This window comes from Centroberyx gerrardi, chromosome 13 (genome assembly GCF_048128805.1).
Source record: "Centroberyx gerrardi isolate f3 chromosome 13, fCenGer3.hap1.cur.20231027, whole genome shotgun sequence".
Taxonomy (NCBI): domain Eukaryota; kingdom Metazoa; phylum Chordata; class Actinopteri; order Beryciformes; family Berycidae; genus Centroberyx; species Centroberyx gerrardi.
In genome coordinates, this window is record NC_136009.1 from 21,599,063 (window position 1) to 21,627,020 (window position 27,958).

The window sequence follows — 27,958 nt, forward strand, 5'->3', positions numbered from 1 at the left end:
CAAACTGATGAATTGTTAAACTTCACCATTATTTCATTTACAATAAGTTAACACAATTAGAGAACGTAGAAGAATTATTATTTTGATAATAGTTTCACTGTTATCTCTCTACGTAGAATACAGATAGCCATGGAATTCTGGACAAAATTGTATCTAACAATAAAAATATTTTCAGATTTGGGTTCAAGAGACAAAATCTCATGAAATAGGGGGTCTGTGGCTCTAATGTGTGCTAAATTAAGGGTCCTTGATATGAAAAAGGTTGAGAATCACTGATACAAGGATGCAAGGTTTCCACCTGACAGCGTGATATGCCATTTGGTGAACCCTTTCACCCAAAGTGTCTTACAATACTATGAGGGTATACATTTTCAGCATGGGTGGCCACAATGGGGTCTTAACCTGCCACCAACCATTCACTAACTGGTCTGATAAATGTCTTGGCTATGCTTATACCCCAGGAGGTAAAAATGCTGTAAATGGGCCTGCACTCTGATTTCTACTGTAAATCACGGAGAAAACGTTAAATATATCACATATCTCTTGCACAGTAGCATATTAGCAACAATCTGCATATCGGCGTGATGTGGGACACTCAATTCTGCATCAATAAGTATCTGGGCCCGCGCTTCGGCAGGAGGGTAAATAGGCCAAACGGCATCTGACACCATCCCCAACGCCATATTGAGCTCTTGTACTAAACTCATTTAGAAGTATCCATATGCGCTAATTAGGTCGTCTTGACCCTGATAAGGACATGGACTGCAGAGTGGCAGAGTGGTTAAGTGTGGCTCCCATTCTCTGCCTGGCCGCTGCCCTCCAGCCGCGCAGCTGAGCGGGAGGCGGGCAGGCCGTCACAAAGAAGTGTGATGTAAGAGCAGCACAACCAGGCCTTTGAAGAGGGGGGGCCTTCCTTTCTGAGGCAAGCAGGCAGACCATTACACACACACGCACGCACGCTACATCCATTTATATATGAGGACAGACAGTGCGGACACATACACCTACGTCCTTTGAGATTGCTTTGCAGCTCAAGGATCTGCCTCTGGAGCACAGGCTGAGAAATACTGTGATTAAGATGAAATGTTGAGATGTAACTGTGCCTTTTCCTATCTGACTGCTCTGTCTGTCTGACTTTCTATGTGAACTGTATGGGGTGGGAAAGGTACCAAGATATCCTACTCATTAAGAAGTACTATTACTTTGCTGAAATTTTGCTTTAGTAGGGGTAAAATTACTGGTGTAAAAATCTGCTTAAGTAAAAGTAAATTTTTTGACTACATTTAAAATGTGCTCTGAGTAAAAGGTTACCGAGTTACTTTTCCATCCAATTCTAAAAGGCTGAGAGGACAGAGTTCAAACTAATTGAGAAAAAAAATGTTTCAAACTAAAGTAAAGACAGATTACTCGTCTCTTCTTGGCTGACTGACCGCTCACTGCGAATGGCTCCATTTGGCCAATTTACAACTTTTTACAACAGATGTTCTGATGCTTCTGGAGAGCCTACAACATTTGTACTCTCTAATGAATGTGATTTAAAATGTAGCAAAGTGCAATACTTTAGTTAAAACATATTTAAGTAAAAGTATGATTACTAATCTAAAAAGTACTATTACACAAAAAAGTTACGGAATTACTGTAACAACTCTAATTAGTAATTAATTCCAGCTTTGCTTATATTTACTGTCCTACATGAGTGTGTGTCGATGTAGATGTGTGTGTTCCTGTATGAAACTGTGTTCAGGGTAAAATCAGTCTCAAGACCCATTCACATCTAGAGCGCTAACTATAAAGATAACTATAAACTATAACGATACCTTGTTGCTCAAGTATTCACACTGCAACGATATCTGTGATATGTTCCTCAGCAGATAAAGCATCGCTATACCAGCTACCAAATTCTCTCACCCCATTGTTCCTTAGACCTTTAATTTGATTGAATGTGTTATCATTGCTGAGATCGAACCAAAAATATAGGCTACTAAAGTTTATACTACTATAGTTGTGGTTTTGGATGTTTTTATAGCTATCGTTGTAGTGGGAACGCAGGCATTCTGTTTACTTAGATCGATTTAAATCTTTTTATAATTATAGTTATATTTGTAATTATCTCTCAGGATGTGAATGGGCCTTAACTGCGTGCTTCATCTCCGTAATGAGGCGCCTACTCCCAGGTTTTGCCCTCCTTCTCAACAGCTGGGACTGGATGGTCCAGGCTCACGCTGGGGTAGATGAATCCCCCTCATCCTCTTCTGCTGTTATTCTCAGTAGTTCTTTTTTACAACCCATTGTTTTCAAAGCTCCAGTTATTTTCTTTGAAAATAAACGCCTGTCCTCAGCCGTTGTGGAGAAAGAGCCGCAGCGCAGGCATGTTATGCTATTTTTGAAAGCACCAGAGATCTTCTTGATTTCTCGTCCTGCTTTCCGTGTGAAGATACACCAACCCGATTGTGTTTGGAAGGAGTTTTTGTTCCATTCTGCCGGAGATTATGGTCATCTACACCGAACAGAGGTTTATAATGATCATGTGCTGCTCCGTTAAGAATGAATGAATTCTACAGAGCTGGAGCAAATGTTTGGACTTGTCAGACAGTGTCCTTTATAAATTGGATATAAAAGCCACTGTAAGGGGGTATGGGGTTGAGAGGGAAAAATGCATACTTTCCTATGCAGAGTTACTGTCTGTGCGTGTCTCAACAGAGTGAAGTTTAGCTGAACTGCTGAACTGAATTCACTTCAATTGAGAGAATGATAGAGTGGGAATGACAGAAGTAGCAAAGGACAAAGAGAGAGAGAGAGGGAAAATGAGATAGAGAGAGAGAGAGAGAGAGAGAGAGAGAGAGAGAACTACAAAGCATCTATGGTGAAAAATGTTCCCCTGTGCAAAGGCAGTGACTCTGTCTCCTCTACTCAGTGTGCTGTCTGCTCCCTCGTCTGTGTATGTTAGAAACCCCACCTCCCCCAGTGCTTCTCTCCTCCCCTCCCCTCCCCTCTCAGTCTGTGGCTGAGGAATCCCAGGCAGCGTTTAATTGCAGAGTGCAAAGGCTTTAGTTGGGCTAATGAGCTCAGCACCGGAGCTGAGACTCACTCATACACTCTCTCACACACAAACCTGTATGGAGCCGCCGTCTTTTGCCGGAGGAGCCGCACAAGGCAGCTGGATTTCAGGTGGAGAGGAAAGAAGGATTTCAGAATTTCAGGTACAGCCGACTGTGTGAGAGAATATACCAGAGGCAAGAGACGGAGTAAGAGGTGGAGAAACAGAGGAGAGCGGGTGGGGAGGGGAGGAAACGGGAAATACACAGCCAAGTGCGGGAGAGAGAGAGAGAGAGAGAGAGAGAGAGAGAGACGGGAAGCCTGCAGCAGCAAATGAGACAGAACAACGAGGCGGGAGAGGTAGAGAGAGAGAGAGAGGGAGAAGGAGGGAGGTGGAGAGGGGCCCCGTGCAGGAGAGAGGGCTACAGGGTGAGGAGGAAGAAGGAGTAAGAAAAAGTTAGAAGAAGTAGGAGAAGGAGGTCCAGGGAAAGAAAGGAAGGGTGCTGAAATTAACAACTCCAGGAGAGAAAAAAGGGAAACAACGGCCAGGAAGGAAGGGGAGGGAGGGAGAAGTCTTGGGCACAAAAAAAAAGAGAGCTGAAGAAAAGTTTTCTTGTGGGAAAGACGCAGATGAGGAAAACAGAGTGAGTGAATGACTGGGCTGGAGAGAGCTGGGAGGGGAGGAAACCAGTTGTTTTCTAAGGCGTTTTCCACACAAGCCTCTGGACTCCTTTGGACATGTACACAGACGGCACACGGGCAGCGGGACACCACCGGTTTCTTCAGCACAACACCCCCTGCCAGTGCCACCACTGCGTCCACTATGAGCCGCCGTTCCCCCCCCACCACGGCGGGCCAGGATACCGGCCCACACCGACGCAAGCGGACCACCCATCGCTGGACCGCAGGAGAGACATCCAGGCTCCTCGGCTTAAAGACGTAGGAGGGAGAGCTTTCGCAGTGGACAGGGCTGAGAGGAGCGGTCATCGCAGCCCACAGAGGAGGCCTGTGTTCGCAGGGCCGGGCCCCTACAGCCAGCCAGACGACCTGAGCCAAAACTACCCCTGGGACCTGAACCCTGCCCAGTGGAACTGCCCGCCGGAGCCCGGGGCGAGACACTACCCGCCTGTCAGAGAACAGTGTGGCTGTGTGGCGTGGGGTGACGCGAGGGTACGCCCCTTTAACACCGGGCAGCCGCCGCAGCCACTCCCACCCACCCAGGTCAGAGGTCAGGCCCACAGACACAGACGGACGGTCAAGTATGTCTCCGAGGAGGAGGAGAAGGAGGAGGGGGGCTGGGGATGCGCAGCCGAACACTATCATTTGGAGCCGCACACACACGGTCCCCAAGCAGGTCATTTGCACATGCCCAATGGCCACTGTGGGCCGAGGCCTGTGTGCTATGAGGGAGTGGAGGAAAGAGATGGCCATCAGGACCGGAGCAGATTGAAGGGTGGATCAGAGGAGGGCTGTAATGGACGCGACGCCTCTCACAAGGGTTTCTTCTCCACCGAAGTCCCGCAGAAACACTTGAACCAGAGCAGACGGAAGGGGCCCTGCGTCCCTCCGCCTGGCACCTCCAGCCACGAACCCTTGAAACCCGCAGCTAACAGCCACCACCAGCGCCAGGGTTCGGACGTAGCGAAGCAGAAGGGGAGACAGGATTCGGTCCGGGATCAGATCCGACAAGTGGTCACAGACCTGGAAGACGTGCTGGGGGGTCTGAAGCAGGTTCACGTGGAGATGAAAGAGGTAGGAGGGGCCTATTAAAAGTTGTGTAAATACCTTGGGTTTGTGTTTACATGGGGTCTGTTGACATGAAGGTCTGAGTCGGGCTCAGATGTCTCAAGTCTTTTGTAGATGATCAAATGTAAATGTGACATTTAAAACCATTCACATAAAGCTCAGAAGCTCACAAAAACAGTTACAGGTCAGTTTGACATGACTTGTGTGTGTCTGTGTGTGCTTCTGTGTGTGTGTGTGTGTGTGTGTCCACGTGCGTTCATGAGAGTGCCTCCATGTGCGTGTACATGCTGACTGTATTGTTTGTGACTCACTCATCATCTCTTGCCGAAGCATTGATTGAGAGCGATTTGCACTGACCTTTTGCAGAAAGCTGCTGAAATTGGCAGCATTCCGGGCAGCACATTAAAAAGCCTGGCTTGAGACTGTTACTAAATTATGCCTTGCTTTTACAGTATCCATTTTGCACGCAGCTGTAAAATAGCATGGACTCACAGTTGAATGCCTCTGTGCAAGGCCTAGCATTGTATTGCAGCACCATCAAAAAACAGAAAGAAAATCTACATCATGGATGCAAATTGAGACAGAATTGGAAACAAAAGACATCTAGATAAATCTGCCTTGATTTGAATGATCGATTGGATAGTTGATTACTTCTTCAGCATAGTTGCATGGTCAGGAGAAACTTTGTCTTTGGTACAGTGTGTGTATGGATACGTATTGACCCTCTCTATTGTCATTCAGGTGGTTCAGCAGATTGATCGTCTGACAGCGAACATTGACCTTGGTGAGGGGGGGCCCAGTATCACCCAGGGGGGACCCAGTAACTTTCACGGCCCCTCCCACCCTGGAGACCTCAGCATGGCCCTGGTGCCCAATCACAAGCCTGGTCCGCTCCAGGTGTCGCAGCACATCGACGAGGACTGCATCATCCTAAGAACTAGCTCTCCCTCCCCTGTCCACACGGCGTCTGTCGTCAAAACCAGCCGCGTCGCCCCGGCTAGCCACAGTAAAGACATCAACCATGGCGTAAACGGCCACCCGCCCCACCTGTACCCCCCCAGAGACTCCAACCACGTCGGCCACACCCACCCAGAGCCCCCTCCCCCGCGGACCCTGGACCCTAAGGTCATCATAGGGAACAGTACCTCCAGTTCCAGAACTCAGAAGCCTCCGCCGTACCCCCAAAACGGGAGGTGCGGGAAGGGGCCGTACCCGCCTCCCAACCCCGTGAGGACCCCTGCCTACCCCGGGAGAGGAGGCCGGCAGAGCACCAGCATGGTGTGAAGGAGGGGGTGGTCTGCCCCAGTGCCATGGGGGCCTGAAACATGAGACCCTGCTGCAGAGAGTGGAGGTCAGAGTGGGACCAGGCAGGGGAACAACTCATGGTAAGTTCACATACAAGCGGACTTTGATGGGTTTTTTTCTTTTACAATGTTGATGTTTCCGTCAGTGCTCGTAGCCGATGACGTTTGCCATGTTTACTGGCAGCGTAGGCTTCTAAGTCAGTAAATGAATTGCAGTGATTCCCCCCCCGTTACACAAAGAGTAAGTGTGTGTGTGTGTGTGTGTGTGGTGTGTGTGTGGTGTGTGTGTGGGCGGGAGGGAGTAATGTGTCTGCTTTTGTTGATGTCACATGATTTCCCGGTCTTCACTACACTGCAAAACGTGTCCGTCTTCACAAGAGATTAAATTTAGTATTCAGTCCTGAAACTTCAGTTGTAGTTTAAATTACACAAGTAGACAAAATCAGCCAACAGACTGAGATCATTTCACTTGCTAAAGGAATATTCAACTAGTTTTGAAGAATTTTCTTGAAAAAGTTTTTTTTTTTTTATGCAAACCAAGTAGAGCGATCAGCCTTATTTCCAAATATTTTCAAAGACAATTTTCAAAATAAGTTATGGCGTGTTGAAAAAAGTACAACTAAACCCCCTTGTCAGTTTTTCTCATCTGTTTCAATGAAAACGATCAATAATTCAACGATCTAAAGACAGAATGGAAGATAAAATCTTGTTCAGATGGACATTTTTTGCAGTGTAACTTAGTCATGACTTGTAGGGAACTGAGAGTTGGCTGGAGCTCAGTAGTTTTTGGCACAGGAAGACCCCACAGCCGCTCGATTTGAATCATTTGACACAAAAGAGGCGTCATTATATTTATAGGATGATAATAGCTATGACTCAGAATTGGCATAATTTTGTGTACAGGCTTGACTCAAGGAACTCAACCTTCCCTCTTGTGCAATTGAGATGTATCATTACTAACGTGAACTAAAAGTGCGCTCACTGTTATAACAAGATAACAAGGTTCAAACAGTCCCTCCGAGCTCTAAATCAAACAGCAGATATACAAGTATCCCCAAAAAGTCCACCTTTTTAAAGACATGTGCATGTTTCTGTGTGGACGCTTCCCTCTTGTGCGGAGTATGCGTAACTGCAATCTATTTTTCTGGCCTCTCTGAGTTGGGCAAGCACAATCTGGTTTTAATCATAAAACCCCTGGCCAAGTGCCAGACTGGAATGAGGCAAACTCTCGTTATATTTGTGATGTCCGTACAAACACGAGCACTACCGCACAGCGTTCACCGTGCCGAGCAGCTCTCCACACTGCTGCTGCAGAGAGAGAGAGAGAGAGAAAGACAGAGAGAGACAGAGAGAGAGAGAGGCAGAGACAGAGAGAGAGAGAGAGAGACAGAGAGAGAGAGTCGGTTATAAGAGACGAGCGCAGGCTGCAACTTCAGGTCAAGGCTTTCAAACAGGAGATTTCTGAGAAACAGATCTACTGTGCATGTGTTGCTTGTGTTTAAGAATGGGTTGGCATCCCTTGGTTTTAATGGGTTTAATTAGCTGGAAGTATAACGCATCTTTTCTGTTCATCACTCTCCTTCCTTTTCACTGTTAAAGTCTTTATAAAAGCATCAGTGCTGTTGAGATTTTAACGGCTTGAATCATCTGAATTAGTCACTCAGTTGAGGTTCAATGGTAAACTGGCTAGCACAACAGATTCTGTACTAAGCAATCCAACCACACACACACACACACACACACACACACACACACACACACACACACACCTTCCCACAGCACAATTATGATAAAGCATGTTTATAGTGCTCCTCAGCCAGCAAGGCCATATGACTCACAAACACACAAACACACACACACACACACACACACACCTCACTTACAGTAGGGATGAACCCTCCCAGATTAGCATCCTCCTTTCTCTGCAGCTCCATCAATGAACGACGTTAAAGGAACAGCCTTGAAAAGAAGAATGAATGACACGTATTTCATCGGGGAGCTACAGGGGCTCACTGCAGGGTTCTGAATTTAAATGATGTTTTTTTTTTATGATGTTTCCAGCAGGAGCTGATGCCACTGAGACAAGCTGTCAACCGGTGGAAAACAGAGCTCGGCCTGAAGGTGGGGATATTTCCAAGGGAAAACTCCCCCAAGAGTCAAGCTGCTGTGTTATGCAAGCATGTGATGCACAGAAGCGTGGAGGGAGTAAGAGCGGCAGTAAAACCTTTCCCGGTCCAACCCCTCTGACAGTTTATACTTGTGTTGTTACTAGTGATGTAGTGGCACATAATAAGAGAAGTAAACCATAAACTCCCACCCAACAACCACCAATATAAACAAAAAGGTACTTTTTCATGACAGTATTAATTTATTTTGTGTTTTATTGAAAACAAATCCTATTTTCATGCAGGTTACACCAGTCTGATACTACCTAACATAATGTATGCTATGACTTTATATTATTAAGGTATATATTATCTTAAAAAGGTGGAAAACTCTGTTTCACAAATAAAAAGTTTAGGTTGGTTTACTCTCCACTACATCCATGGTTGTTACATGACCAAAGAAAAACCAGAGAAGGGGACGGGGAAGTTGTGAATGAAGACCTAAGAATTACATTGCCATGCAATGGATTGTTCTGTACTTTTCTCATACAAATCATTCTGACATTGTCTCAATTATCTAATTCTAGAGATGTTGCATTGACCGCTGAATGTCCCACATTTGTACATGAAATAAAGGAAATGATGCCAGCATTTCATTACATCTGCATCTGGGAAATAATTTATGCATTATCTCTTGCAGCTGCAGTGAGCCTAATGAACTAAGTGTGTGTCCCAAATGGTTGTAGAAGTTGTGAGAATATTTCTCGGGCTGATCTGAAGATGGCAGTGTGTGATCTCTCGTGGCCTTATTCTGTCAGGACGCTGCTGTGTCCTGGACCGGTCCGGCCAGCGTCTGCGTCTCTGTTTGTTTAAATCTTGTCTGAGACTTTCACCACTCCACTCTCACAAACTCCTGCTGTTATCGGAGCACATCGCCCTCTCGCCTCTCTCTCTCCCATTGCGCCCGCCTCGAATTATAATCCATCGACCTCACAAAACATTTCTCCCTCTCTTTCTCTCTGTCTCTCTTTCTCTCTGTATCACTGATGCCAAGCCATGTTGACGGATGACAGATGAGGTCCGACTCCAAACTGTTAACTCACCTGGCCACTTCGTCACTAACTGTCTGTGTCCTGTAGGTTAGAGTGATTGTGTTGTGATGGTGAGTGAGAAGCGAGGTTGTGAGAAGTCGATAAGCCAGTGAAGGTTAGAGATGGGCAAGGTCAGCCATTATTACTTGTCAACGCCACCAATCAAGTTTTGTGTCCCCCACACGTCCTAGTTCATCATGAGTTGATAAGAGGACAGGCTAATTAATCAGAAATGCTGGAATAAATGTGTGCCACTTCATTGTGTGCTCTGCTGAATTCAGCATTCTCTTGCATAAGCAAAACCTAAATATTTGTCATGGCTTGGTCATGAACTGTGTAGGAATATCTCACACATTCCAGATACAACATCACTTCACTTGCTATTCATAGGAGAGGCCTGTTTTGTCAGTGAGATAAAAGCTGTGACTCCGTAAAAGAGCTTCCTTTCAGCCATTCTCCTCACGTAAAAACTATCTCTTAAAACAAACATCTGTTATGAAAAGTCTTGTGCAGAACGCTGTACGAATACCAAGTACAGATCATGAAACACCCATCAATCCTCCAAGCAGTCACTCTCGAGTCTGGAGGCCTGGATCTCAGATAATGTCTGAGGCACTTAAAGCCCAGTGGGCTCTGAGCAAGGCCATGCCCTGCTGTCCAAGTGTGTGCCTTTCCGCATACACTCTCTATTAATCTTGTCAGACAGAAGGCACACCGGCTGAGCTGCTGGCCGTGCCTCCTTTGTAAATAGTGGAATGACTCTGGTATGTCAGACAGAGTCTCGGACCAAGAACAACACCGACTCTCAGTGCCGCCACCTCCCGTTTGTCTCCTCCAACCAAAAATAATACATGAGTCGGATGCCCTCGTGCTATTAATACCACAGGTGTGCGCCGCTTGTGCAAAAGTGTATTCTTCTCCGGTGTGTTTAGGTTCTGGACGGAAAACTACATACTGAACAACCGCGGTCTTTGTCTCAGAGGACATGCTCCAGTCCTGAACAACAGCTGGGTGCTAATAAGCCATGTAAAACGCAGGGTCAGTCATGGAAAGGTACCACCAGCGTTTGGGTAATGCCATGCAATTGAATCACAGCAGCTTGATTCACAATCTGTTAATCAGACTGGAAAAACACAGTGATCAGATTACAGTTACATATGAAAATACAGGTGATTACTTGTTGGATTAGTTGGAGACGTCCTTAAAGGGACAAAGGACATTTTGGTTGTGAAAGTTGTGTGATGCTGGATCCAAATTAAAATGATGGTTAATCATTGTTGTACATGGTGATGATAATGTCTGTAAATTTAGACGAATTGTCTGTTTTTCTTCATATTCTATTGATTTTGCAGGTAAATTAACCCAAAAGTAACTGAAAGTAATCAGATTGCATTACTGACCTTGAGATTATGAATTATAATGTGAAGCAGGTAATTAGTAATCTCTGACAAATTACATTTTGAAAGGAACCAACCTAATAATAACCTGGATATCACACACAAGAACATGTTGTCATCGATGCTCACTTTCCTTTACGACCAGCAAACACATTTGAGACAAAGCAACAAAATTAGGTGAATGGGTTTAACTCAAAACTACAATTCATTGTTTGTGATCAATTATTAATTCTCAATTTCTCATTCAAGGCAACAAACCACACATTATTTCAAAGACGGTCAAACAAGAAATTCATATTGTAAAAATCCTTGTGTGTGCTAGCTTTTGATGCCAAGAAATGAGACTCTCACAATCAAAGCACAGTTTTGTCATCTCCAGTTTGACTGGGGCTTGTTTCTGGGGGATGAAAGTGCACAAAAAAGGCCGTCTCTAAGAAAAAATTAATACAAGTGTTTGAAGTGAAAGATGAAGAGCTTAAGACAGACAGAACAGTGGATCAACAATCAAAGAACAGCAAATCCTTTGAGCCTTCCCTCCAAATACCACCCAAGTCACAGTACCACCCAGCTGGAAACAGAAACAGAATTCATCATCAGTCCCACTCACAGATGACTGTTCTGTGTTGTGTCTTGACATATGATGGGAGTCTTCAGCCTCCACATTTGCGAGCAGGTTTGCACTGTATGTTGAATGCGGCGTCTGCCGGTTATGTAAGTGACCCCGGCGAGGAAGCGGCCAGGTGCGTCTGTCTGTCTGGTGGTCTGGGCCCTCCACACTCTCACTGCGCTACAGCTGAACTCAGCACTCTTCTTAATCTCAATGAGATGACAGAACTGCTGAGGAATTTCTCTGCTCCGTGCCTAAACCGGCCTCTGTCAAGAAAGACGCTCCTTTCGGCCGAGCACGTTCCACCGCTGCGTCCTCCCGCCTCACGTGGCCCCGCTTTGTTGAAATATGACCTGCAAATACCAAACCCCGGCCTCCATAACCTTTCCAAACAGCCCACCTACGTGCAGATGCATCCGGAAAATGTCTCCGTTTTCCGCAGCACTTTTCAGTGTAGCGGGATGAGGTAGGCCGCAGGCAGCTGGCAGGACAACAGTCTACCTCCGTCCTCACCTTACCTACCTGTACGCTGGACTGTATTTGTTGGGGTAACGAGGTTTCGATGAGGCGTGGCCAGGTGAAGGGTGCCAGCCTGCCTCTGCCAGCAGCACGGTGTGCTTGTGTAAGGCTAACGAGAGAGAGAGAGAGAGAGAGAGAGCGGTCCAGATGTCTGCAAGCCCCACAGCTGAGCAAACAGCCGCTGTCTTCTCTACAGCATGACATGTTTGAAATGACATGCCGGTCCAAAAAGGAACAGCCCAGCTTGAAGCACCAGCTGAGTCGCGAGGCACAAAGTCACCCAAACACTGAGCATCTAATTGGCTCGTTAGATCAGGGTATACAATGTGTGATGCCCCTATGGCTTGAATCAATCGACTTCTGTTGGAGCGACTCTCAAACTTCACCCCTGCAGCACTGTGATCCTTTGCTGAGATTGTCACTGTACTGTAAATATTGTCCTGGAATTCCTAGACAGGCTGGAATGGAGTGGACTAAAGAGGAGTTGGGGGGGATTTTCCAGACACTTTCAATAACATAGACAATCTATTCTGGCATGGACGCACCTTGGCGGAGTCCAGTGTAAACCATTTCAATTGCCCTTAATCTTCCCAGTTCGCTTTCTTACTCAGGCCGAGACTCTGCTCTCTGCTCGTTGTAAATATCCTCCATCTGTATGTCCCAACAGTGCATACATTGTCTGCATCTTGGGTGTTTTTCAATTCATTCTTCATGGATGCCATGTAATGCTGCTGTTTCAAAGAGCGATTTGTCCTAGGTAAAAACATCTTTGAATGAGTGGAAGCGCTACCCACTCCATACAGTGAATACATTGTACGTAGGTTGGGTGTTCCTCATTTGATTCTTGTGCTGCAAAATGTATTTGAAACAGTCTAGTGGTTGTTGCAAAAACAGATTTGTCCTCGGTAAAAACATCTTTGAATGACTCGTTGAAGATATTCTCTGGTGGCTTGTATCAACCCTCCCACTCAAACAAAATCCTCCCGGCGCCATTAAAACTTGTGTCGTCCCAGACAATTCCCTATGGACATGAATGAACCTATGATGCAATGTAATGTAGGCCAGGAAGGAGCCTTTTACTAGCAGCTGGGCTACACTCCCATTTACAAGCACAGAGAAAGAGAGAGAGAGAGAGAGGTGGAGAGGGAGAGAAAAGGCCCCCATTCATTCTGCTCTGGCTGTGCTTTAGTAGATATGACATGGCAGTATAAGATCCTCGGGGTTGTGTCTTCACAGCGGTCTGTCAGCAAACATGCCGCCAGCTTCTGCCTGCAGGCCTGTTTGTCTCTGAGGCCGGGCGCTGTCGGCACAATCTGCACGCACCACTCGCAGCAATGCCCTCCACTCAACAGGACGAGGAAGGAATACTCACTCAACCCTGTAGAGCGGTGAAATATATGAACAGCTCTTTTTTTTTTATGCTGAAGTAGAGGGCTTGAAACTGTGAAAAGAACCCTCTCTTCACCGGTCCTTGGCATTTTCATAATAAAACTAAGACACGCATCTACAATCCCAGTGACAATCTTCAGAGATCAGCTGCTAAACTCGGGGAAAATGTGATATTCTGGCATTTTCCGAAATTTGAGCCGATGCCTTTGGCTATCATTCAAAAGAAGGGGGAAAAATGTCTCATGATAATAAACGTACTCCTCGCCATGTTTATTGTATTAAATCCAGCACACCATCAGAATAACCCAGAAAAATATAATCAACAATGTTTTAGCAATATAAACAGTTTTACAGAACAGTTTCCCATATTTTGCATTCACCCAGTCATACACACACATAAAGATATTCCAACATACTACTCTTAATACTTAACATAAAAATAGTTATTTGCAATTTACTAATATGACCACCAAGTGGTTAAATAAAACTGGAACAAACTAAATGATGTGCACACAACAACACAAAGCAGAAAAACACAACATTCAAGCAATAAAAATATAATGTAAGCACAGTACTTCTATTCCATTTTCAAGGCCAAAGGAGATACAGAAAATGTCCCTCAGTAATGGATTATGGCACATCAGTAAAAATACATTACCATGGAAATCTGATGGTCTTACTAAAAACATATAGTTTAAAAAAATCAATGTAAACAGATTTTGCATGTATTACCGATAAATGCAACACAAGAAACAATGGGAGGAATGTAGCTCAGAATTATAAAACAATTATAACGCCTGTATTAGGCGCTTTACTAATTACATTATTAGTCAGAGTGTTGTCGTTGCTATACAGTACATGGAGGGATGCTTGCCACAAAGCAGCTCAGAATAGTCCAGGAACTGAAGGTTTCAACCCCTAAAAACAGAAAGATAGACAGATATGAACATGTAAATGTCCTGATCTACACATGCACACAAACATCTGCCTGATACTGTATCTTAAAACTGACATTTGACTGTTTTTCCCTTGTCTCAGCTGAACTGATTGTATCCTTTTCTTTGTAGAGGCTGCTCCATAAATAAATTAGATTTGATTTGATATGATTCTTTATATTCATTTTAAGTTGAGCTAGATAAAGGGTATGAATTGTTTTGCTACATCAGTTTGACTCTACAGCGTATTCATGTTCAACACAGAAACAGTCTTGCAGTACCTTGCTACTCGACAGTTGCGTGTCTGGACGTAGGTTCCTGTGTATGTGATATCACATCTCACTATGTTGTTGGTGAAGTCTGACTCTTGGACGTGGAAATTGGGGTTGACAGTAACCTGAAAATATAATAAAAATGTTTGACAGCCATGTTGTGAGAAAAATCCATAAACGGCTGAAGGCCAATAGATACAAATTCTAATGTGACACGTTACCTTTAGGATATAGTTTCCTGGAGGTACGTCAGTGATGTCAATCCACTGACAGTCAATGTTGGCAGCATAGATGTCATGGCATCCTGGGCTCAATCCCTGCAATCCAAACAAAACCCCACAGTATGTTTTAGCATGGAATCAGAAAGACTCATCAGACTACTTTGACCAGTCTTACAGCAAGTAATGCAAATGAAGCAGATTGGAGTTTTAGTTACACAAAAATGTATTGGAGGCAGAACAGTTACAGTAACCAATAGGAAGGAGTGCAAGGGTCAAACTCACAGTGCCCAGACAATAGATATAACAAATATTCTTGCATCCTTAGGATGTTCAATCAGAGGTGCAGAAAAAATCTCATTGGTTGAGTTAAACCTTAATGGGCGGAGCCTAGCAACAGTTTTGCTGGCTAAGTAACATTAGACTGAAGCCCAGTGAAAAAGGCAAGAGGTAAGAGAGGTGGTATAGCGTTCTTATTACTAAAATGGCAATGTAGCCAGACAGAGTTATCTAGGTTAACTAGTTAGCCTAGCTGAACTTCCAAGTTCAAACTAGCCATACTAGCCCAAAGCTATTTAGGTAAGCTAGTTAGCTAGCTGCTGACCTTCCAACATCATGGACACCATGGACATGACTGAAAAAAGAAGTCATTACCATTTATATTTTTTAGTCATGTTTTGACCAGAGTTCCTACTTTCCCATAAAGTTTGCCCATCAGCTAGCATGGGCTCTGAAAAACTGTGGTTCTTTGGCTCTGCCCATTGAGGTTTACCTCAACCAGTGAGATTAACTAAAACTTCAATCTGCACCCATGAAAAAAAAAGTAACCTTTTCACTCTGTCTTATTTCTTTATCTAACACTTTTCTAGCATACATGAACTTCCTGAGGACAAAAAATGTTTTTGTTATATATCATTTTAAGCATAAGAGTATAATCTAAATGCCTAAAATGTAGATGTTCTTCACCTGTGTATGAGCTGTGCAGGCGTAGCGTCTCCTGAAGCCGGCCTCGCAGCCCGTGTCCTCCAGGCAGAAACTGGCCTTGTGTCCCTCGGCCACCTTTCGCCCAGTAATGACATCCAGCAGGTCGTAGTTACTGAAGGCGTCCATGCTGTGGAAGTGCCTGAGGGTGGGGACGGGGCGAGGGGATGGGGATTATTGGTATCATGATTTGTTGTAGGAAGAAGGTAAAGAATAAAATAGAATGGAATAGAATAGAATAGAATAGAATAAGAACTTCTTTCTTGTGGCATGGCTTGTACAGAATGTAAGAATGTCCTTAAGGTCGCAGGATTATGGTTTTAGCGAGGAATTTCGAGTTATCAGAGCTGAATGTTAATCACAAGTTTTTAACTGGTGTGTGGTCGTTTCAGTTCTCTTCCAGGCTTAACAAACTCACTGGTGACAGCTGTGCCAGTCCCACTGGTATCTCGGCTTCACAGGAAGGAAGTCGCTCGTTCCTTGGTTCTTCACTTTCTGTGGGAACCGCAGCAGGACTCTGTAGTCGATGTCTCGCACTGTGGGTCCATATGCCGACCTTGGAGGGATCACAAGGAAACGGGCATAAGCTGTGTTGGAAAGTGCGACTGGCTGAACTCCTGGTTTTCTCAAAAGCAACCGAGCGCAAAGGTTTTGTTCCATTGTGCTAAATGCTTTTGGGAAAACCAATCCAGAACATTTATGTCTTGGCAGGACATCATGTTGGAGGATCATTGCTCCATAATGTGATCAAACAGTAATCCTAACTCTATCACCAGAAGTTATTTGAACACAGTTATCCTAACACAATCAAAAGTTGTGCTAACACAATTGAAAGTTCTCCTACCACAGTAAAAAAAGGAAATAACTGTGTGTGTGTGTGTGCCTGTCTGTGTCTGTGTGTCTGCATCTGTGTCTACGTGTCTCTGTGTGTGTACTGAAGAAGTGAATTGGGTTTGGCACCTTAGATTACCTGGCTAGACAGTTCTCCTCTGCTGCACAGCGTAGAGCATACATCTGCATACGCTGGATGTAAGCACCTGCCTGGATGGCATAGGGGTCCGGGACCAGGTCTGGCAATCCTGTGGAAGGAGATTAAAGGGACAATCTTTTTTGTTTGTTATCTCTGCGAACTTAATGCTGTCGATTTCAGACAATCCACTAAGACAGAACAAATATGGTTTCCTGTTTGAAAATAAAGGACCAGCTGTAGTATGTTTGTGTTCGTTGGCGTAATTCAAGATGTTTTACATTCTTGAACCATCATTCCGGGATCCACAGCCCAGAATAAGATTTTTTCCCTCCTTGTCATTCAACTTTTTCCTCTCAGTATACCCAAAGAAGTTTGGGGCTGTGCAAACTGGGTTTAAAATGTTCATAAAGCCATATTTAAAATGCTGGTTTCACAGAAATTGGTTAAATCTAATCCTATATTGCCTGTTTTATGTAATAATGGTTGTTTTGATTGAATAGCGTTTTTTCCCAATTGAGACACCCACTGGACCATCATGTTAGTCTAAGACCATCCTAAATCCATGTCAAGTAAACTGGCCCAGCTCATTCCAAGTGGATTAAGGCAGATTCTTACCATTTTGGAAATATCTTGTTCCATGTCCTGTGCCAGGCGGACGACGCGTGCGAGCCACTGACCTTCCTCTGGAGGGATACATGTTGTAGAAAACAGAATTCCTGTGGTTTTTGAACGGGTTTCGAGGGTCGTCGTTAACCATGTCCTCCGCGTTAGTGGTTGGCTCGTTTGAAGCATCCTCACTAGGCGCAGGGAAAGGAGCGGGTGCTGCAGATTCCCTTTCAGAAGTTGTGGGATATTCTGAAATGGAGAGGTCCGGCTGCGCGGGTTGCCTGGAGACAGACGTTGCCTCTGGCACCGCGCGTAACTGCTGGTACTCCGCGCCAGGCCCTGGCTCGCTGCCTCTGCGTTGTCCAGTAGCATCCTGAGAGACAACACCTCCTCTTCTGGGCACCCCGCTGCCCAAGAAGTCAGTAAAACTCGCCGGTGCTGAGGCATTGATTCTGTTGGTGTATTCTGGATTATAGCGCCGTGCGCCCGGATAACCTGCAACCCTTTGTCGGTGAGGGAGCTCAGGCTGCTGTCTGGCCCCTGACGCACGACCGTTAACGGGTGCATGTTGTCTGCCGTCGTGTCCAAGTGCAATTGATCCTGGCTCAGACTGTCCGGTTCTCCTGTGCGCTGTTCCTTCGTGCGCTCCGGGCACGGGGTTCCAGCCGGTGCCATCTCTCCTGCTGCTCACGTAGACCCTCGACTGGCTTCTGGACCGTACCGGAGCGTGGTACTCTGACCCAGTGCTCATTAAACTGTATACCTGCCCGTTGTTTTCCCACTGAATCCGGTGCCGCCAAGGGCCAGTGCGCTGAGGTTGCTGCCCGGTGATGAGCGGGACCAGTCCTTGGAGAAAGTATAAAGATAAAATTGACCATTTTGCCATGGCAGTAAAACTTGTTAAAATCCTCTGAAGTCACAGATAAGTCAGCTTATGACATGTATTGCACACACTGTTTTGTGGAAAGTGGATGAAAAGCAAGCGCGCGCTATCCGTTCCAGTTCTTAAGCGGCACAACATATCAGTTGACTGACAATTGAACAGGAGAGGAGGGCTGGATTTTTTTCTGGTCCTTTATCAAATTCAGCCCGGTTACTTACGCATGCACAGAAAGTCCAACTTTCTAACGAGAAAGTTTAACCCATTCCTCCCCGTGTTAAGTTCTGTTACACAAGCCTTACACAAGGACGTTTACTGAGCAAACTTTACGCACGGGTGTCAACTGAGGTCATCTGAATTTTACCGCTCATCCTGGTATTTTCTGTGACCAATTCGCCCTGAATTTTAATATTGTAAAACGAAAACAAGGTTATCGTTTGTAAAAAGCCATTTTCTATTCGTTTTCACATCAGACTGATGGACACATTCCACTTAACATATAAACTACAGAAGACATATTTGTAAGTTTTCGTCCGACATGGCCAATCTAGTGAGAAATTTTGCTAAAATAAATAACCTTAAAAACCTAAATATCCTCGTCTTAGAATAAACTGATTGACATTATTTGCTATTTGCCAGGAAGGATGGAAAATCCGTTTGTTTCCCCTTCATTTCAGTCTCATGAAGGGGATTTTATCAAGATTCCATATTAATAACAATTAACAACAATTAACAATTATATTGTAAAACCAAATCCCATCACTTCAAATGATCTGTGCACAGCGCATGGAAAACTCAATGACTTTTAAATGCCTCATGGAGGCCTTGTGCAGTGTAAAGTTTCACCACTAGGCGGCAGACTTTCTCCATAGACGCTACTGCTCTTGAAGCGTCTGTGGATGTTTCCAAGAGTGTATAGGACCTAGATCAAACTTTTCCAATGGATGGACTTTTATTTATTTATTTATTTATTTATTTTTTAGCTTTTATTCATTCACTGCAGGTCTTTTGCACCTCCCTGCTTGACATTCATACAGTTACATATATTCACTTCTGGGAGCTGCCCAGTACAGCCAAGCATCACTCATTCACTGCACGGCCAGATTTTCCCCACCAGTCCAGGGATGCGAGCAGGTGACCTTCCGATCACAAGCCCACCTAGATTGTTCATTCAATTTTGCATACTGGTAATAAAATATCCCTCTTCTTAAAAATCAAATCTTTGACAAAAAATTGGATGGATGATATTATGGGTGACATATTCGAGTGTAAAACAGCTGGGAAAGACAACGATCAGCTGTGCGTAAAAGGCATTTGGCAACGTGCGTCATGGGCATATTTTTGGCACACATAGGGCCTATGAGCAACAAAAAAGAACTATATACTATAGTAAACGTTATAACGATACCAGTCCTACAAATATAGCCTACAATATAACAGCAAAACTATAAGTCCTTATACATTACTATTAATATAGGAATGTTATAGTGACAGCACAGGAGATAAAAAAAATACCCGTCTAACCCATCAAGTCCAATACATTAGCTATGAACTCACTATAGAGTACGAAAGACAGTATAAGCCCCAATAGGAATATTATAGTGATACAATATGAGATAAAAACACCATAAAGTACAATGAGGTCAGTATAAACTCTCTAATGAGCACCACAGACACCATATGAGTCTCAACAGGACTAGTAGGAATATTACTGCGATTTGGGACTCGTTAGGCTCCTCAATGTGGGTCACAAATGCATAGGATACCCAAGCAGATGAACAGCAGAGTCATGCAGTGCTCTTCCATTTGTCACCCCTCGGAAGAATTGCCAGGGTGTGCGTTTCCTCAGCCAAATAGGGCAAAAGCACATGGCGTGTCTGGTTTCTATACTTAGCAAAAGAAACTCTAGACTGTTCCAAAGTCGAGTCCAGGAACGCCCCGCGCGGCCGCCCAGACTTATAAGAGCGACAAATCCTCGGCACTGGTTTGGCACAAGACTTCCCGAGCAGGACATTTACAAAAATTTAGCCAGTAAGTATTAATGTTAAATTGAGTCTTTACTTGTGTGTCTGACCTGAAAAAATAAGTAAACAAATCACATCAACTGTTGCCACAAAAACGTGAACTAATCTTATTGTAAATTAAGAGTGCTTGAAAATAAAATGATCACATATATCTTGGTGCATCTGGTTGTTTTCATGGAACACCTGCAGCTTCCCTGTGTGATACGGCCGACCAGTGAGACTAATTCTTTTACGCTTTGAATATATCTTATCCCATGAATCTAGGTATCCAGGGCTGCTCAGATCTTTGCTTCTTGTGAGATTTAACGAAGATGATGGTCTAAAAATGGTTTCTCCACAAGAAACCTCCCCCCAAGGAATATACCTGTTGTCTTCCCCTGAGGCCTCACACTTCCATTCTGAGGAGTATACAACTAAATGATAGATCCAGAGGGTATACTACCGATCATGGGGAGACAATACAGGTGAGCTGCTGTACTGAAAGAGTGCTTGGAAAAGGATTTAATCAAGTTCTCCACTGTGTTGTGGGTAAACCTCCCATCAGGTGGGCATATCCCGTCTGGCGCTTCTTGAAAGAGCAAATTAGTGCGAAATCACACTGTGCTTTCCATCTGGCTTTGAGTGCACCACTTAGTTATTTATACAAAATACTGTCTAAATGTATTTTTTTTTTTGTTTTTAGCCCAAACTGAGTTTAATTACATGGAAATTCCTCATGAAATATGATATATTTTTGGCAAATGCGGGACTGTAGATCATCTGATTTGATATTCATACATTAACCTTTTCCAAAATCAGCGTGAACTTTGAGCTACATGCTGGTATTTGTTCACTTCTCGGTGGACTCACATGGTCCTGCCGTTGCACTTCGCCTACACGTGACAAATTAGTCTCCCGTCCTCAGTGTTGCGAGCTAAACCACTTAATGATTTGAAACCGCTCTCAGAGCTCATTTTACACGCAGACTTACCATTGGCCCCTTTCCAATGAATCTTTTTTTTTTTCTTTTTTCCAAATATTTTTTTCACTAATTAAAGTAGAGAGCTGGAGGTGTAAATTATACGCACAATACAAGTAAGATTTCTAAAAAAAAAAAAAAATTGGCTGCCATTCTGTTGCCAAGCCTGTGAATGTATGATATGGTTCAGGATTATCTTGGCCTTTAGCAAGCTTTATGATATGATTCCCTTTATTTTAATTACTGTTGCCCACCACTGACACTTTTTAGAATAAATTGTTTACACCATTAACTTTATTTTATAGAACAAAGATCCACACAATAATTGAATAAAATCTTTTAAATTGCTCTAAAAAGTAAACTCCATAGAACTGGATAAACTTGTAATTGGCACTGGTCTACACTATCTGGCACAATCAAACACTTAAGTATTTTTGAGTATTATAATAACAGGCTCATGAATTACACTGAACAATGGAGACAATAGAATAAAACAGCAATAATAAAAATAATAATAAAACAAAATATTCTGGACTATATAGGGTAATTTCAAAATTGGTTATAAATAAGCCAATGATGCTTTTTGCGAGTCTCATGTTTCATATGCCAAACTGTTGCTTAAACAGTATATTTCCTCTTTGGCTGGGGTGTGAACCCCTGGTGACATGATGAATTAGTGCTGTGAAGTTGATCCTGGATGCCATTCATTTCACTGTCAGGAGCCTCATCAGGTTTCTGTCTAAGTCCTTGCATAAAGACTGATCAGGTTCAAGTGCCACTCAGCCTATCACAGACCTATTGGCCTTTTTTTAAGCTGAAATCTCAGCGAGAAACACAAGGCCAACCTGTTCATTTATTATAAAGATGAATGTACAAATTCATATATGCCACAGTGGGTTTGCCATAAATATTCCTGTCATACGGTGTCATAACCACAACTGTTCACATGCGTCAAGCTAACTCAAACAGGGGGGTAGAAAGCATGTGACAGCTGCTCATCTCGCGTGTCCCTGCCTCTCAGCCTAAATATGGACGCCCCGGCTGTCCGGCTGTCCGGCTGGGGTTGCTATGGCAGCGGGTGACGTTGGAGCACATGCCACCCCAAAGGTTCTCACCTTTCCCCTCCTGTTTTACCCACCCAGTTGAGCGGGGATTGGCCAGCGAGTCAGGCCGGGCCGTGGGCTGTTGAGTGGATGTGTGGCGATCAGTAAGTGGATGTCTATACAGTAGCTAAATTTACTCCCCTGACACTCCAAGCACTTGGCCTATATATAAACTGACAGGCCAGCTACCCTCCGCACCAGGCCAACTGGCGGCATGTAAAAACTCCCAGAAACGCATCACAAGACACTGACTCGCCCCCCCTCCTCCCCCTCACCACACACACCCACTATCCCTCTGCCAGTGCTGGCCAGGCTTTTCTCAGAATAATGTATAGAGACATCTGAAGTTAGAAAGCGCTTTCGGTTAATGGCTATCCAATTCTAAAGTGATCAGATGAAGAAATAGAGATTCAACAAGACACTGAAGAATTTTACATGTAATTGTTAACAGGCTCTGTATCCTTGATCATACGTTCAGAGGATAAATCCTTAGATAGCTTAGTCATCATTGCCTACCAGACACAAGTTATTTGTTTTATGGTTTGCAAAGTCATGCTGTATAGTCAGATACAGACAAGAAATACAGCCTTCAAGGTTACTATTCAGTTCACTGGGTTTCTGATATTGAACTATCAATAAAACTTGACTTTGCAGCTGTATGTTTCCCCTCATTTCTCTGCACATAGTTCTTGGCTGGGTGGCTGAGCGCTGTGGGTGACTTTCAAAAGGCCACCTGATCTGTTGGAGAGCCATTATCAGGACCGAGCGCCAGGCACTCTCCTTCCATTTCTTGATGGAAGTTGATGCCAGTAATAGAATGAATAAAATCTAGGAAATGGGGGTCAGACAGTGATTTTGCTCAGTCATTTCACATGGGTACCTGCAAAAATATAGACAGAGGTATGTTTCATGTTACTTGTTGTATCATAAATGCAGCAGGGTGGCATAATAAGAAGGGAAACTGCTCTTTAACCAGTGGACCAGGGTTCAAGCTCTCTGTGTCAGCAAGGATCTGACCTACTGAAGTGTCTTGTGCAAGACACTGAATCCCTAACCAGCTCTGTGGGGGTTGAGCCTGACCTTTGACCTCTCTGTGGAGAGGGGGGCAAATGAAAAGAGAATTTCCTTATAGGGATTAATGACATATCACATTTTTATTATCATTAAGTGCTGACCTGGGAGGCAGGTCTCCAACCTGTTTCATGTACTGTCCTGAAAACTTTGTTCCTGAACAGTTGATACTGCCTTTCTTTTTGATGTTATATTTTATTGCAGTATGCTGGGATGCCTGCATTCAGCATTTCTCTTCATAAGCATTAATCATAGACAATGGGCCTTATAAAGGCTTCTCAGGTAAAAATTTTGCGCTTACATTCATATCCAAAGCAAAGTCAGCTTTTATGAAAAGTTGTCTCTTTATGTCTTTATTCTTTATGTAATCTTTATGTCAAAGCCATTGTGACATTCATATTCTCCAATTTTATATATCAAAAGCTAAAGCTACTATCATTGTCCAAGGTATGGATGCTATAGATGCCATTTTCATTTGTTTGTTTATCCTAATCTTTTAAATGAAAGTACGACAGAAGTTAAGTCAAACAGCATTTTCATAAACTGGCCCCATCATCTTTATATATCCTATATGCTCTGTGTCTTTCTCCTTATCACCACAACATGACACAGACTGCGGTAATGCCTCAATAGTCTTTTAGCGGAAGCAATCCACTGTGATCACTATTTATCAGCCTCTTTTATTATGGCGCTAAGATGACTTAATCTGGGTGATAAAGAAGCCCATTCAAGAGCCTCAGGAATAAGTAACCAATAATCCTACATACATACATAAAAGTTTGTGCTGTTAAAGGCATGTTGAGGTTTGTGATTTTTAACAGCTACAGACTTAACACCACCTTTATGTGAACTACATGGGTGGGGTATGTGGGTTTCATGGTGTTCATACAGAGATAAACAGTGTTAGCAAGAACAACAGGACACATGAAGTGGATTCAGTCGTGTCTTTAAGTTGGGACTCAGATCTTTCCTCCCAGTGTGGGGCGTTTTAATTTGAAACACAAGGTCAGTGTTGAGACCCGTTCTGCATGTTAAACACTGGGCGGTCCAGAGGTGGTTCATCTTTTAGAAAAAAGTTACATAGGATTATACAAAATACAATGCTTCTGCCGTCAGTTCTTAATAAGTTACATGATTATTTACTATTTACAAATCAAAAATCATATAGGCAAGAAGTATGTTACCGGTGTTACACATTACTCAAAATGATATTTACAAGTCTATACACAAGTCCTCCGTCACCCCCGTCTTGCTGTGGAGAAAGAAAAGACAGCAATTATTAACATGGAGTACAACATTTATAACATTATTTATATACAACAGCAGGATTTTCATTTACCTATAAGTTGTTCAGCAGAGAATTCTGAATGCTTTCGTACACTTGGTTGTAGATCTCTTCCTTTGATTTCATGCCATCAAGGTACTCTGTGGGGCAATCAAGAAAAGGACAACTCAGTTGAATGATAGTGGATAATTTATGTATAGTCAATAGTTGGCGATTAAATACGTTTCTTTTTAAAAGGAGAGTGGGCAGTCCGCTCACCTTGAGTATTTATTTTTTTTAATTTAGAAAATAGGAATGTAGATAGATTAAGGGAGACACGGGAGAAGCTCTGGTGGGATTCAATTAACATTTACTTCCCCAGGTGAGGAATTGGTTTGACCTACCTATGCAGTTGCAGTTGTTATCCATCTCTTTCCTGTGTTTCAAGTACATGGGCCAGACGTGGCCGTCGAACAGGCCAGGGGGGTCAGGGACTGTGTATGTCCTTGTACTGCAGGGACAGAATAATTAACATATTATACACCCTTAATACAGCTTTTTAACACTTAAGTGAAACTAGTCGAAGTCACTCAAAGAGCTTGTTACCTCCTTCTGTTTTTGCACTCCTCGTATGGAATGGAAATGTAGTAACACTTGTCGTAGACATCAACAAGAGGCCTGCAGGAAGGAACCGAGGCTCAGTTTAGTGAACAGCTTTAGGGATCAATGCAGCTGAGTAGAAAAGGGCCGAAGGCTACATTTTACAGCGCTCGCTTAGGTAAAACAAAAGAGAGTAGAGTGTCACAGGGTGAAATTCGGTGTTGGCAAGCGACCCACTTGTAGTTGTAAAGGAGGAACCCCTCCAAGATGAGAATATGGAGCCCCGTCTTCTCTGGGTCGGATTCCTCGGCTTCAGGTGACAGGCTCACGCCGTGGGAACGGGCAAACTTGACTGGGTTCTCCTGCCAGCCTTTCACAGTGTTCACCATAGCCTCCATGTCCAGGGCAGTGATCACTGTTAGAACAAGGAGAGAGAGAGAACGGCACACTTCACCACATGGAACAAACCCTGCTCACCAATGTGCTTCAACACACATTAGTCACGGTTAGTGAATGTCTGTAGCATTCACAGAATAGATGGTAGAATTACAAGTTTAGGATTGATTGGTTACCAAAGTGTAGAACTTTTGAAATGTGCAGGAAAGAAAAAGTACATTACTGCATGGTTTTCCTACGTGAAATCCACTCTTACCATCCCACTGTCTAAAGCCGTCCTCCCCGACTTCTATTTGATCGGGTTTCTGAAATAACAGTCACCAATAAAACATTGCTGCAACCTAGTAAGCAGTTGGAGCTGATCACACCTGGACAGGACAAGTCAAGGACCCGTCTCCACCAAAAGTGGCCTGCTAAGGCTGCACAATGTTGACAAAAAAATCATCATCAATATTGCGATTGCGATATCGATTGCAATACATTTGGAAACACTTCTGTCTACATAATTTCTTTTTCAGTGCTTGAAAAAAGGGAAGGGGGATGATGATGCTTACGTATTTTGCTCACGTTGAGCAAAATTAAGGCTTTTCTCTGACATGCGACCGCTACCTTGTTTAGGAAACTGAAACACATTTCCCTCTAAGAAGCCTAAGCAGCCTCTCGTGATTTGGAAATTGCGGTTGTCAGTATTGCGATTTCGATTTGTTTTTTTTTTCGTTTTATTGTGCAGCCCTAGTCTGCATCCTCATACCCCTGCGCCACTATAGCAGTAAGGCATATGGTCATCTGAGAAGGTTTAAGTACCATAACTGCTCTGTTACAGTAATTGAAGGGGTACTGAGTGTGCAGTTGGCAAGATGAAAAAAGTCACTGATGTTTCAAAACTTAATGTTGATCAGTGGTCAATCAACAGTTGCTGTGTATTGACACTGAATGCAGCATAAAAAGATGGATGTAATAGAAATAAAATCTGTGGCTTCTTTAAAACAAACATTAGGCCAAATGAGGTTAATGATGATGCCAAAAGATGGTTGCAGAACTTGCAACATGAATGCACAAAGTTTGACTTTAAGTGGGGACGCTCAGCCTTTTCATTGGTTGTCCAGGAGACAATCAGCCAGATGTATTACTAGGCTACTGAGATGACAGTCAGTACATCTGCAGGTCTGGCGGGTTACTTCTGAGCACAAAATGTCAAATGCAAGTAACCAATGCTCTAAAGTGCTCAGGGGCAACTTTAAAATAGCAAATTAGGTACATCAAAATAAACACTTGTAATAACTCAACATGAATACATCAAAACAGATAGCTTTAAACTAAACATATAGTGGCTTACATTTAGTTTTAAAGCTCACAACAATAGTGACATTTGCTTGTCTTACCTTGAAAAAGTCATCCTGATGCACCACGCAACAGTTTGGTAATGTCTTTATTAGTCTATTCGTCAAAGTGGTCTTCCCACCGTTGGTCACTCTGAAATGGAGATGAATGTCATGCCATACAAATATTAACTTACTCTTGAAGTTTTTGCAGCTTCTCAGTCAAAAAGAGGTAATTTCCTAAGTGCTAGACAAATGAATTAACTGACACTTACCCGCCGATGCCAATGATGAACTTCATTTTCACTTCTGGACGTTGGTCTCCTTTAGAATTCAGTAAATAAAAGAAGGGAACCCAACCACAGCAAACTTTCTATCAAAGGATTTGAAAACCTTTCTTTCTTTCCTGCCAAAATGTTCCCCCCTTTTACTACTTCATTGATAGACAATCTCTCTGCTGGGTATATAAAGGATTCAGCTGCAGCGTCACGTTGCACGTCACGACCTCTCGCCCACCTCAAACCAATCGTTCTCTTTGTCCTGCAGCCAATAAGCCGCTACTGTACAGCCCATGTGACCAGAGAGAGGAGGTCTTAGAAGTTCTGGATTTGCATGAAAGTAGATCTCCAATTTTCCACCTGCTGTCAGAGGTCAGTGAAACTGACCAACCAAATGCAGGACAAATCTAACACCCAACACCCGAGTGACAGAAAGCTGCAGTGTTCCTAGAAGATAATACAGAAATGATGGTGGGACTAAGCTGTGGATCGCAACTTTAATTTTCTCTTTGGATGTTTAAAGAGCCACAGACAGACATAGAGTGCTGCAGAAATTGTTGTAGCCTGGTGATGCTGATAACTTGTGGCTTGTGAAATCATTATTTTTCTCTGAACAGAGGATCAGTGTGGTTTCAAAAGCTTTAAAAAACGTTAGATGGCTGGTTCTGTAGGTGAAGATCCACTTTATCCTGTTTAGTCTTTGTAAAACGTGTCCCAGAAAGGGCATGGAGGGTGGGGGGGTGGGGGGGGGGGGGGGTGGGGGAGGGCTATGTTAACTGTATAATCATTAACATTTACAGTAATAGTGCTCAATACAAGCCAGAATATATGAATCACTCCATATTTCCTTAACATCTGTATCACAATGCCGAGCAAAACCTCATTATTT

At 43.6% G+C, this 27,958-nt stretch overlaps 3 protein-coding genes across 5 annotated transcripts; 1 reads left to right on the forward strand and 2 right to left on the reverse strand.

Moving 5' to 3' along the window:
- Positions 1-3,424: 3,424 nt before the first annotated feature.
- LOC139919431 (uncharacterized) lies at positions 3,425-8,835 on the forward strand. Of its 2 annotated transcripts, none has more exons than XM_071909169.2 (3): positions 3,425-4,788; positions 5,524-6,167; positions 8,148-8,835. In XM_071909169.2, the coding sequence occupies exons 1-2, from the start codon at positions 3,775-3,777 to the stop codon at positions 6,064-6,066; spliced, it is 1,557 nt and encodes a 518-aa protein (XP_071765270.2). In that variant the 5' UTR covers positions 3,425-3,774; the 3' UTR covers positions 6,067-6,167; positions 8,148-8,835. The 2 variants fall into 2 exon arrangements, with proteins under 2 accessions (XP_071765270.2, XP_071765271.2); XM_071909170.2 differs by having other exon boundaries at positions 8,151-8,835.
- Positions 8,836-13,687: 4,852 nt separating this feature from the next.
- Positions 13,688-18,062, reverse strand: loxl5b (lysyl oxidase-like 5b). The gene is made up of 7 exons (XM_071909165.2): positions 17,186-18,062; positions 16,571-16,679; positions 16,019-16,156; positions 15,586-15,742; positions 14,623-14,718; positions 14,411-14,526; positions 13,688-14,112 (listed from the first exon to the last, which is right to left on the reverse strand). Exons 1-7 carry the CDS (start codon positions 18,060-18,062, stop codon positions 14,106-14,108), a joined length of 1,500 nt encoding a protein of 499 aa, XP_071765266.2. The 3' UTR covers positions 13,688-14,105.
- Positions 18,063-24,163: 6,101 nt separating this feature from the next.
- Positions 24,164-27,210, reverse strand: nmrk2 (nicotinamide riboside kinase 2). 2 transcript variants are annotated; one of them, XM_071909156.2, is made up of 8 exons: positions 27,067-27,210; positions 26,855-26,945; positions 25,729-25,777; positions 25,314-25,491; positions 25,083-25,154; positions 24,881-24,987; positions 24,552-24,637; positions 24,164-24,464 (listed from the first exon to the last, which is right to left on the reverse strand). In XM_071909156.2, exons 1-7 carry the CDS (start codon positions 27,090-27,092, stop codon positions 24,552-24,554), a joined length of 609 nt encoding a protein of 202 aa, XP_071765257.1. In that variant the 5' UTR covers positions 27,093-27,210; the 3' UTR covers positions 24,164-24,464. The 2 variants fall into 2 exon arrangements, with proteins under 2 accessions (XP_071765257.1, XP_071765258.1); XM_071909157.2 differs by lacking the exon at positions 25,729-25,777 and having other exon boundaries at positions 27,067-27,111.
- Between the last annotated feature and the right edge of the window lie 748 nt (positions 27,211-27,958).

Bases quoted from the DNA above. Each gene is read 5' to 3' on its own strand.
- LOC139919431 (XM_071909169.2), top strand. From the start codon at position 3,775: ATGTACACAGACGGCACACGGGCAGCGGGACACCACCGGTTTCTTCAG. The intron at 4,789-5,523 runs GTAGGAGGGGCC...ATTGTCATTCAG, and splicing joins TTCACGTGGAGATGAAAGAG to GTGGTTCAGCAGATTGATCG.
- loxl5b (XM_071909165.2), bottom strand. From the start codon at position 18,062: ATGGCAAAATGGTCAATTTTATCTTTATACTTTCTCCAAGGACTGGTC. The intron at 16,157-16,570 runs GTAATCTAAGGT...GATCCCTCCAAG, and splicing joins GAGGAGAACTGTCTAGCCAG to GTCGGCATATGGACCCACAG. The intron at 14,527-14,622 runs GTAACGTGTCAC...TTATATTTTCAG, and splicing joins CAGGAAACTATATCCTAAAG to GTTACTGTCAACCCCAATTT.
- nmrk2 (XM_071909156.2), bottom strand. From the start codon at position 27,092: ATGAAGTTCATCATTGGCATCGGCGG. The intron at 25,778-26,854 runs GTAAGACAAGCA...CTGTTATTTCAG, and splicing joins ATCAGGATGACTTTTTCAAG to AAACCCGATCAAATAGAAGT. The intron at 24,638-24,880 runs GTAGGTCAAACC...ATTGCCCCACAG, and splicing joins TAACAACTGCAACTGCATAG to AGTACCTTGATGGCATGAAA.